This window comes from Cygnus olor, chromosome 1 (assembly GCF_009769625.2).
Source record: "Cygnus olor isolate bCygOlo1 chromosome 1, bCygOlo1.pri.v2, whole genome shotgun sequence".
Classification (NCBI taxonomy): domain Eukaryota; kingdom Metazoa; phylum Chordata; class Aves; order Anseriformes; family Anatidae; genus Cygnus; species Cygnus olor.
In genome coordinates, this window is record NC_049169.1 from 154,513,345 (window position 1) to 154,525,447 (window position 12,103).

A 12,103-nucleotide genomic window follows, 5' to 3' on the forward strand; every position below is an offset into this window, starting at 1 on the left:
GAAATTACATTAGTTATTTGGTTACAACCAAACTGAAGTTACATTAGTAACTGAATAAAATAGCAGTAGAAAAATACACTCTGGAAAATTCATTGTATTCAGCAGTTAGCAGACAATTGTAGTTTTCCTTTGTGTTTAACTTAGGGATATTAGAAATTATATCTAAGGTGTAAGCATGTTTTATGCTGCCTGGAACAGACAAAACACAGGTAAGGCCCGAAGCTCCACTTGATAGAGTATCTGCCAAACCTGAGCAAGACTTCTCACTGTGAAGACCGTTTAAGGAGACTCTGATTAAGACCCATATCTTTTAAAATAGGAAAAGGTCTTAAACAACCAAAAAACCTCCAGAATCCAGTCACAAATGAATAAAAATTATGTATAACTAATACATATACATAAATATACATTAAAAATGTATCAGTCATCTCAGCACAACCACAGTGTTAGTCTCGGAACAAGATCAAAAAAAATTTTGTTCCTAAGCACGGATGAAACCCGTTATGTGAAAATCATTAAGCTTGTTATGGGAAGAGAAAGAAATTGGAAGGAAAGACAAGATTAATCACACAGCAAATTCAAGAGCTACTGAACTAGTACATCTTATGACTCAAAAAATAGTATCAGGGAAGAACAAGTCAGTTATTTGGTGTTTACCATGCTGAACATACAAAAATATTTTTTTTTGCCAGATGTAAGATCTATTTGCGTTACTATATTCACACATGCGGTTTCCATCCTTTGTCATATGCTGCCAAGAAAAGAAACAAACTTGGGCTGAAAACAGCTCAAGTCTTTTTCAGCCTCATGCCTTACTGAAAGGATTCTGGTCCAGAATGGTATTGGAAGGAGTCTGAAGATGCAATAAATGCATCTGAGATCACAGAAGCCACTTGTGTGTGAAAAGTAGAATTCTATCATTTGTCCATCTGAGCACAAGGAATATGAAGTTAACAGTTTGGCCTGGGTAACCAGTTTTTTGTTTTCACTGTGAACTTAACTTGAATGGAGGTTCAAGGTTTAAAAATACGAGTCTCCAAGTTTAGTGAAGCACTTTCTTCCAGGACAGAGGAATATAACAACAGCAACAAATGTAAGCAACTCTGATGTTTCTACACTGTGGCATCAAAACAAGAATAAAAATTGCTCAGGCAGCATTGATGGCTGGTCTGCCAAGAATAAACATGATGTCTTCACAGTTCTCAGCTTCTGGAAAGGAGTTTCCCTTATCAGGTCCAGACCAGAGTTTCTACTTCATCCAAAGAAACAGACAGATATTTCATGGTTTATCATGACCTACATCAGCCCATTTTGTCTCAATTCTTATAATTACAGCAAACAGTGAGATTACCTGAGTGATAATTCATGGTCCCCAAGCTGATAATATATCCTGCTTATTTTATAGAAGGCTTCAGTGTTATCGTTCTTTAATTTGGCAGCAGCTTTCAAGTCACTAATGGCTTTGCTTGGCTCCCCTTCCTTTATATAACACTCAGCTCGAAGTTCCCGTAGCTCTGCATCCCAAACACAAACCTTGAGAAATCAAAATTAAAGCTTGACTTTGGTCCATAACACTTCACTTCTGTTCCTCCCCAACAACACAAAAATCCCATTAAATTTCATTTTGCCAACTGCAATAGCATAAGGTTCGAGCTGCATGCAGAGCGCACGAAATTAGCATCTCTGCTTCCTGGTGGATGCTGTGATGCACCTGCCCAAACAGAAAACAAAGGCCTGAAAAATTTGTAAGTGATTCAATGAGCTCATGCGGGAAGATGAATTAAATCTACTGGCACTGGTTAAACAGAGACAGTCTGCTAAGCCTCCAGGGAAGGATACCAGAACCATAAATTATTATATCTTCCCAAAAGAACAGGAGTAAATGAACAGCAAGGACCCAGCTGTCAGTTGTCCTCTAGAAAGAAGCATGTGAGTAAGTTTCAGCAAAGCAAGATTTGACCTCAGTGTCTGGATTTTGAAGATTTATACAGAGGTAACAATGGCAAGGATATTTACTTATGGCAAGGATAATTACTTATAAGGAACTGCCTATTATAACTCATTTTACAGAATTTCTTCTGGGCCTTATCATTGGTTTTTAAACCACGGTTTTAGAGAACAAGGTTGCTCTGTTTTTCCATAACTTCCTCCCCACAAACAAACTCCCACACTTTGGCAGTTTCTTCACCAAAAGCTAGAATGTTGTAAATTCCAAATCAACAATGTTAACATGCATGTAAAGCACCACAGCAGTTAACTGTCTTTTAATATATTTCTATGTGACACACAAAACGCCCCCATGACTGAGTTATTCCATGTAGACTAGTCGGGGTACCTTTACTGATTGGGATTTAACAACAAATACAGGTACCTAAGGAACAAGCTGAGAATATAGCTATACACATTTTTAACTTGGTGGTGTTCTTGATCTTTTGTTACTTCGTTTTCTCAAGACAAGAAAGTACCTGCTTCACAGTGATGAACTACCTTTTATATAGTTTCACATTCAGCACATACAAACTGCCTACATATTAGCAAAGAAAAAATCTAGATGAAAAACAGCCACGCCTCCTGCACATGGCAAAACTTCCCTGGTTGGAGAACAACTCCCCCTTCCCCCAGCTCCCTCAGGAATACTGAACTGTGGAAAAAGCAGAGGATGATCAGAAAGTTACCCCACAACAAAAGCTTGGTTGAAGTCTTATCTTTAACCATAACAACGATTTTTGTTGTTGTTGCAGCAGCTAGTGCTCGCTCAGCATTCTCCACTCTCCAGCCTCAGCATGGATTCGTGGTGCTCAGCAAAACTAAGCCAATTACGCCATGTGTTTGCACATTAGTGAAGAAGTTATTGAACAAAAATGCACGTCAGACAGGAGCTCTTACTCCCCTTTCACTGTATCATTTTACTTCACACTTACTGCCAAGATTTCATCAAGAAGAGAGATCGCGGCTTCATAATCCTCTTGCTGGTAGGCAGATAATGCTTGTGAATGCAGGCGCTGTAGCTCATCAGATTTTGTCAGCTGAGTCTGGGCTTCTTTCTCCTCATTATTGCTGGGATTGGATTTGAGCTGCAAACATTAACAAGAAGAGAGACTGAACTGCTTGTTCCAGAATCTCTTTTTGTCCCATTAGTAATCGTACCACGGAGAACTGACTAAAGCTGCAAATAAAGTAAAAGTGAGTTTTAAAATTCCAGAAGTGTTTCCAACTCTGAATTCCGGAAAGACATTTTTAGCTTTCACACAAGATGTCCGAAGTTCGAGAGCTCTTAATTCCTCCCCTCACCCTGCTTGCTCCCTCACCATTGGAGGCATCATACACAACAATTCCTCTCCTGGACCACAGGAAGTCAGGGGCTTCTCAGCTGTAGCCTAGTTAATTAACTCCCTGCAGACAGTTATTAAACACGAGGTTCCTCAGCACCAGTGGGAAGTACATCCACGTGGTATAGTCACAGATCTCATTTTAAGCACAACACACAGAAACAACAGCAACACAGAATCACAGGATCATCTAGGTTGGAAGAGACCTCCAAGATCAGCCAGTCCAACCTCTGACCTAGCACTAACAAGTCCTCCACTAAACCATATCACTAAGGGCTACATCTAAACGTCTTTTGAAGACCTCCAGGGATGGCGACTCAACCACTTCCCTGGGCAGCCCATTCCAATGCCTAACAACCCTTTCAGTAAAGAAGTTCTTCCTAATATCCAACCTAAACCTCCCCTGGCGCAACTTTAGCCCATTCACAGATAGCATCACTGTGAGGCCGTTTCTTACATTTTCCCAGAAAGAGTGGCTACAGCAGCAAGGCTTCAGGTGGCAGAAAGGCTCACTGGGATCAGCTGGGAACTCATACACTTCGCTTCATGTGTAGTTTTACACATACGAACCAAAGGCTTTGTCTAAAGCCTCTAAATTTCTCCTTCCGACCAAGTAAAAGGGGTTACATTGTACTTGCATTCACTTGTTTAGGCAGCTTTGTATTTTCAGAGAAATAAACCAAAAAGACCCTCTCACAGCAACTCTACCACCTCCCAGAACGACACCTAAGGGCCAGGAAGAATGCCGTCCATCTCCTTGCAAAGCCAGGAAGTCATTTGTACAATTAGTGTAGTTTGAATAAAGCACTAGCTTCATGCTTGTAGCAGATCATTATGACTTCCCGAGTTTTCGGAGGGATGAATCAGTAGGACATGATTTTTTTGTATTTTTATTTTTGTTTTAATCAAAACTCGCACTATCTTGTATTTTATACACAGACTGTCAACTAAAATTGCCAAGTCCTCAAAGTCATCCAGTACTACTTCTCTCCTCCTTTATCTTGAAGCCGCTCCTTCCCTTCTTCTAATCAGTAAGTTCTTCAAATGCTCACATTTTGTGCTTCAGTCTCTAAAGTAATTCAACATCAGCCCTCAGAACTCCTTTAACAAAATTTCTCAATTCTCATACCTAAGTATATGAAAGAGAAAAGCCCTAACGCAACATGAAAAGCATGACCAGGCCTCACCTCTGTCTTCGATTCTTCATTTGAAGTCTTTCTGACCCTTTATGAAGTTGTTTCATTTTACTCTGGCAGAAATCAAGTTGTACTTTGACCTGAAAATCCTTTATCCCCCCCCCCACTCTCTCTCAGAGAGAGAGAGGGATGTGATCAAAGAGTTTTGTTCTTTGTAAGTTGAGTCTTAATATATGTTTCAAAAAGCTTTTCTTCTGGTTAGAAGAGGAATTCTGCCTATAAACCCTTGCCGTTGTGCATCCTCATTCTCCCTCAAATCTGGAGCTTGCAATAGAGGCAAATTTCTGCATCTGCAATTTAAAAAGTTCCAAGAACACAAACCTCTCCCAAGTTCTGACCTCTTTAGTTCCAGCTGAATGGCTTAACTTTCTCCCTTGATTTCTCAGCATTTTCTTCTTTCAAAAATTAGAGCTTTTTCTACAGACGAGCTTTTTCCATTTCAACTTATCTCATGATAACTGCACTCCTTAGACGCATGATGTTTCTTGTAATTTATTTGGAGCACATCATCAGTGGAATATGAAAAGCAATTTTACAATCATACAGACAAATCAAATTGTAATAGAAACCATTTGAGTGAAACATCTGAGATAATTTTAGGTAGTACAAACTGGCACGTCAAAGCAAAGGGAAACCTCTCAAGCTATCATTCAAAACTAAGCCATTAAGTTATTGTGTTCCATGTATCATGACAACAGTTAATTATTAAGAGCTTCTGAGTGTATAGTGTATTATGATGTTTTAATCAGTAATGTTATTTACAGCTTAAAAAAAAGGCCTCTTCATTAAGCTCCAAGAGAAAAAGCTGGAAATGTAATGCAGTTGCTTGATACTGTCATTTTGCTTTACTTTCCAAGTTTTTCCTCTCCTTTTGCCCAGCGATCAGAAGACTGTTACACCACTGTTACATAACAAATCACGTTTCAATCACTCCTCTGCATCCTTCATCATCCCGCACAAACTCAAAGCTCTGCTCTGCACAGGGCAGCTGGATGAGCACGCTGCTAGCGGTGAAGATGTTCCAGAACACAGCATCCTTTGCAGTCTTGGAGGTTTACTGCATTTGGAAGGGAATGCTAAATTAGTTGCAGTTTAAGTTGCAGCAACAAGCATCAGCCATCTGTTACAGCAGCTTTCGCTCACTACCAAAAAAAATCAACTTGCAACTAATTCCGTTAGAGAAAACAGAGGCCAGCATATGGGAATGGCTTTGTTATTGTCAGTAATTCTCTATTACAGATTTACCACTATAGGTGCTGCTTTATTTTATTGTCTAACCTCAGTAGAGGGGAGAAACATTGTAGGGCAAAGAAAACCTGCCTTTTGCCCCTAGGTGAGGGAGATTAAACAAAAACATCAGCCGCATGTGATTTATCAAGCCAAACTTTAAAAGCATTTGCATGTGTGCCTCTCTCCCTCCTTCACTATCAGCGAGGAGTCTGGCTTCCACTGAACTTAGTCTCAAGGATTTGACTCAGAACTTGGCAATATTACATTGCTGTACCCAAGAGAGCAGGGAAAAACGTATCAGGAATTCAGTTCATCAACCCCAGCATTTTTCTTGTTTTTCTGTGCTTGTGACTACACCAGCAATGAAAGCAAATTGAGTAGGCTTGTGAAAAACTTTTTGGGGGGAGGCAGGAACCTCTTCCATTTGTTTTATCGAAGTTCAGGACGTCCCTGCACTAAAGAAGAGACGGGGAAGTTCCGTGCTGGCAGAGCAATGCATTAGGTAACATTTATGATGTTAGACAGACGGAAAAAGGCAGTAAGTATTTAAATACCTTTTACTCTTTACCCAGGAAGCTACAGATGATCATATTACCACAGAGGAACATATGTGGAAACAATCTACTGCTAATGTAATCTGTTTAAGAGAAATTCAAATACTCAAACTTGTGCTGGGTAACTTACTCTGATCAGGTTAAGTTACGGTGCCATAAGATGGTCTCCTTCACGTATATCCAAAATGCTGGCCAACCACGCACAGAAAAGTGTTGTTCAGTACATTTTGCAACAACCACAGGCTTCACTAGATTAGAAAACAAGGATCTGCAAAAATGCAGTGCTCAGTCACTTAGTTTTGGCTGACATCTAGTGGAACTGCAAGTGGAAACTTCAGTTTCCAGGTTTCAAGTGTCTGTGCAATTCTGTCTCCCTTGGAAGCATATTTAGGGCACCTCAGTTTGGAGTATTTATTGCATCAAAATGCAATTGTGAACATTTCAAATCCCCCTTTTTTTTCCTTGACTGACTGTAATAAATATGACAACTTTTTCCCTTTCATGCTTTCCAGACTAGGCAGAAGTTCTGTTCTAAAAATCCTTCCAGTTTTTGTATCTCCTACACAGTAACTCGGATGCTTGTCATTCTCTAGGACATAAGCAGGGCCACAAACTATTACAACGCACACACAAAGGGCAGCCATGACTTCAGTCACTCTTGTATCCTTTTCAGAAGGCCTTCATGAACCAAAGTATAGCATTATTCCTTTATTTTCACTGAAAAATCATGATTTAAGATAAATATTCCAGGGTTTTCAGAGACTGAGGCCTTAGATTTGAGTGTTGACGTGCTGCAAACCCACCCTGCCTACTGCTATTACTTGGAAACTACTCACCAGAACAGAAGGAACTTGATACTAACGCACATGAGCATTTAACCAAAATTGGAGTGGATAAATAAATACTATTTGTACACTGAAGAATAACTTTCCGAAGTCACCCAAGGACTTCTGCTTTATCCCTGTTTCATCCTGGGCACTCTGAAGACAAGAATTAGACCCTTCTGTTGACATGCGTTAAAAGCTTTGTTACCCTCTAGGCATTAGATTTCCATACTGATAGCTGAGTTATAAGGGGAAAGCCACTTTTCTAAAGAGCAAGAAGTGGTGATCCTGTACGGCTACACAAAAAAAGCCTGGCGCTTGTAGGAACCCCATCGGCTTGGTGCATCTGTTGGCCAAAAGGAAGTGTTTCTCTAAACGTGGAGTTGCTTCACACATCGAGGGATGAGCCTGAATCACCCCCTCTATCCAAACCCAGTGATTAACTTCAGCAAACAGGGAAGTACGGTGTGGAAAAATGAAAAACAAAAGCAACCTGTGAAAGGATGGCCCTAAGGCTGGGGTCCCAGGAGGCTCAGCTCCTGGAAGTGGCACACCCACCCCTTCAGCCAGGCATTCCCACTGCCACGAACGCTCCTCAGCCAGCCAGTCCTGTCTCGGGTAGAAACATCCGAAGAGAACTGCTCTGCTCAGCAACCACGTAACTTTGAAGAGGCTTAGGGTCCTCAGGAAACTTTCCTACATAGTCTAAAACTGCATAGAAAGAATTTAAAGGTGTTTTTTTTCTTTCCACAAGTACACATTAAAGGATAGGTTTACTATTTTACTGAATGTTTTCAATGATTCTTTTAAGATATACACAGAACTGTCGCTGCTACAAGCTGGGAAGTTTACCTGTCACCCTGCTCTGACATTTTCTTACTCTGTCTTACTGCTCAGACATCTCTTTCAAGGAGCACAACTCCAAGCAAGAATGAAGGAAGGACAGGAAGAAAAAAGGCATTTCAGCACTTCTACTGGGATTTGACAAACTTCTGATATATGCTATGAGAAAATAGCTCATTTCAGCTTGCAACTTCTGGTAGGCAGGGAAAGCAACACTGACTTTTAATGCAAACATCATACAGGGAAATAGAAACTGTCTTGCTTCTACATGCCTGTCTTTGAGCAGTTCATCTAAAACCACTCTCCTTAGCTTCTACACCTCGACCTGGTTTCTCCAACTCACAAGTAGGGAACATTTTAAAAATCTGATCCCCTGCCTTAAAATCAACAGCTGACCATCAAACAAAAATCAGTGAAATCATGAGATAACATCTATTGTCATCCAAGGGAATACAATCTACTTCAAAGAAGGCTGGCTTCACCAGAAGAAAGCCTATCTCACCCACAAAACTATTTTCTCAGGAAAAAAAATAACACTGAAGGTAAAAACCTATCATATTTACCTCCCTCTGGTTCATTTTTATAAACATATAATGTCCTCAACCATCTACATTAATGTCCTGCAGTAAAGCAAGCAGGTATTTTTCTCCAAATTAAGACTTCCCTTGCAGTGAAGAGGGATAGTTTGAAATACAGCACCTTCTCACCATCTTTACATGATATTCAACTTCTGCTTGCTGAAATATTCGACCAGACCACGACATGGCTACTGTGACTGTTTGCAGACTTCAAGCATATGTACAACAAATGTAGGATAGCCAAAGTCGCACTGCAAATTAAATCCAGGTTTGGACACCTTCATTTGCTGTACTGCGTGCTTACCCTGAATGACTACCAACTAAGTTGGTAGATATGCAGCCAACAAATTAAAATGCTGGAAAGCTATTCAGATCTTCTACATTCGTAGCCAAAGAGCAGAATCTGAGATTATATACCCAGTTCACAGGTAAAACATACAATTTTAGGCATTCAAGACCAAAACTGAATTCTAGTCTAAAAGCTATTGAGACCCCACTAGCACTTCTTTGGGTCACATTTGCCCAGAAGTAGAAAGAATTTTGATTTCAGCCTACAACTTACTCCTTTGAGGTTCTTGACAACTGATTTATGATCCCAGTCAAAGTTTCTTAGTGACTACTGTTTACCTCTCCTCTGTTGCTTTTGGTAGCTAAGATACAGAGTCTTAAAATGTCCAAGTCTTAAAATCATTTAAAAACCACTTCATCTCTAACAGCCCTCCTCCTTTTCTCCCATCCTCTTATGTATACATAAAGAATGACACAAACACAGAACATTAATAGGCTTCACAGTATTATGACTGATTTCCTCACGTTTTGAGATTAAACAATGTCATAGTGAAATGTAAACACATCGTCAAAATGAACTAGGTATTTTGCACACAGAAGAACTCTGAGAGCAACCAGATTGTCTATCTGAAAGATTTAGAAGCAAGCAAGGGATATTTCTTACTAGTCCTCCAAGGAAATAAGTATTCTACTTCGGAGCCAAGATACCCAAGACAGCTTTAATTTATTCATATGGTGGAAGGAATTATCTATTACAAAGGATTGCTTTAATATCGTCTTAGTTTGCTCGAATACACTGTAACACACCACTTGCTGTAATCACTAAGGAAGTGCATAAGCAATATTGTTCACAGAACCAAGGAAACTGACACTAAAATTTAGGACCAATATGGTATCTAAGTTAGCCACTGAGAAGAAACTCTGTTCTGCTCCAGATTTAAAGCTCAACTGAAGACTGAAACTGTTTGACTGAACAAAGGCAGCAATCTAATTTTAGTTTTTCAGGATTTCAGCTGGTTTGGGAAAAAAAGCCAAGCTATTTGACAGTTGACTGGAGAAGCATTTCCGTATGCGGTATTGAGCAATACTCAGAGAGCTGTGAAGAGATGGGTGCAGAAATTCAGAACCAACGCTGACATCACGTAGTTGCTAGTGCAGCAACTGTCCTCTGTTAATCAGAGCTGAACGACATTCTCCCACAGTGCAAACAGCGGGGCTGCACTGCAGTCAGACACGCAGCTGCAGACCGCACGCTCACCCCTGAGAAACTTACTGAGGTAGCAGCAGCAAGAGGAGATGCTGCTACGTGAATTTCAGAATAAACCACCGCCGGTTTGCTGCAAACACAAGAGTGCCTGGTGCATTTATAACTGCAGTAGTCACTCCTCCCAGCTGCCCTGCAAAGCGTACACTAATTGTTCTGGTTTTGCCTTACATACTCACGAGTAACATTTCCATTAAGCAGCTCTAACCTGCAACGCAGAACTGCTTTCTCCATCACACACGACAAAGAAAGCCAACAAGACAACATCAGTTACACTTGTAAATTCTATTTATTTTGGTATAAAGGACAGGCAAGCTGTTCAAACTAGCAAATACTGAAGAGAAAACAAATACAAGAATCAATCTTATTTATTCTCCTGCTTATAGAAAATTTGTGAGGAAAATGAGCTCCACATATTATCTGAGGATGAAGTTGATTTTGTTCCAGAGTTTATTTTTGCAGCGCGAGGCTGAAATAACATGTAAAATACCCACAGAAACAAAAAACAACCCGCGTGAGTTTTAGGTGAGTAATAGCCAACTGTACTTGCAGGGTAACTCAAAGCACTTTTTGATAACGGAGAGAAAGTATTTTCAGCACTTTCACAAAGGCTAGAGAACTCCTTCACAGGTAAGAGATGCAGATGTATGCCACTGAATTAAATGATTTTAGCATCACAGTGACTAAACTAAGAGGCCAGGATCCCTCTGCAATCAGTGGAAAGAGAGCCTGATCCATGCGGCCTGCAGTCATTTCCCATTGTCACCTGAAAATGGTGATGTAAATCAGTTCAATTATGTACTGAATCCCATGTCACCTTTCTGAACCAAGACTGCTCTCTAGCACAGGTGCCATCAGGGAGAGATCACAAAGTGTTAGGCACACACACAAAACCAAGACTTTACAGAGTGCTGTGCTACTTCACGCAACGCCTTCGTATTTCAACTTCACTTCTCCAGTCCAACTTTATCATTTGTTCATACAAAGTGGCCTAACCACAACACCTTTAAAGGGCAGGGAAGACTTGAACTTTGGTATACACACACATTCTCTAGAGCATCAGAGCTCAGAAGCCAACCGTAAAAACAGAAACAGTTCTTCAATTCAGGTAAGTTGGAGAACTTACCACGTTTTTAAAGTCATCCTCCGCTTCATCAAATTTTCCTTGCTTGAGCAGTAAGTGCCCTCGCTGTAATCTTGCCTGAAATTAAATAGAAGACAGCTTCTTTCAATTCACACATGGGTCCTCAGGAAATTATGAAAATTTACTTGTTTCCTTTAGCAGAACAAAATGTTTCATTTTACTACAGCTAACAAGCTAAATAAGAAATACCACCACCTGTTCTTTGTCTTCGTAATGTTAAGAGGCCTCTGACAGTAAAGAATTACTTTACACCATAACTGAGGACCAAAGTATAAACATAATTTTTTATAAACAACTGTAATCCTAAACATAATTGAGAACTCCTTTGAAAAGTTGCACAAAACAAAGTGAATGTTTACCTTACTCCACTGTCCTGACTATACGCGGTCATAGATTTAAAAAAACAGTAGAAATAAATTATTTTAAAAATTCTCAAATTGGGTTCTCTCATTAAACTTTTCGAATAATAGAAGCTATGTAATATGACAAGCTAATGATTTGTAAGATTTTGATTTAGGGTGAGCATTTGCATACAAGGAGCTTAGCGTTTGCTCCTTTACTATAAGCTATATAGGACATGGGAAATGGAGATGAGAGAATGAGATGGAGAGGGCTCCAGCAGTCTCCAACCAGTGAGGCAGTCTCTCCCCACACAGTCAGCAAAAGCTAGGTCAGAACTTGCAACAGCCCCACAGGAAGGCAGTGAGACTAGGACAGCTCCCATGGAAAAGAGAGGCCTCACCTCAGCTGCTGGTCAGGAGGGCAGAAAACAGAGGCATCTGCTCTCTCTCCCCCTGCATGGCCTGACAGAGAAGGAACGCATTTGGTACAAGCCCATGAGGAACGTGCACTT

At 40.3% G+C, this 12,103-nt stretch overlaps 1 protein-coding gene across 1 annotated transcript in view; it reads right to left on the reverse strand.

Moving 5' to 3' along the window:
- Positions 1-12,103, reverse strand: part of DNAJC3 (DnaJ heat shock protein family (Hsp40) member C3) — a 30,277-nt gene that overhangs the window by 9,361 nt on the left and 8,813 nt on the right. The window contains exons 4-6 of the mRNA XM_040538616.1: positions 11,233-11,307; positions 2,922-3,074; positions 1,352-1,533 (exon numbers count right to left, since the gene is read on the reverse strand). Coding sequence (XP_040394550.1) covers positions 1,352-1,533; positions 2,922-3,074; positions 11,233-11,307 — 410 coding nt within the window. The remainder of the gene's footprint in view (positions 1-1,351; positions 1,534-2,921; positions 3,075-11,232; positions 11,308-12,103) is intronic.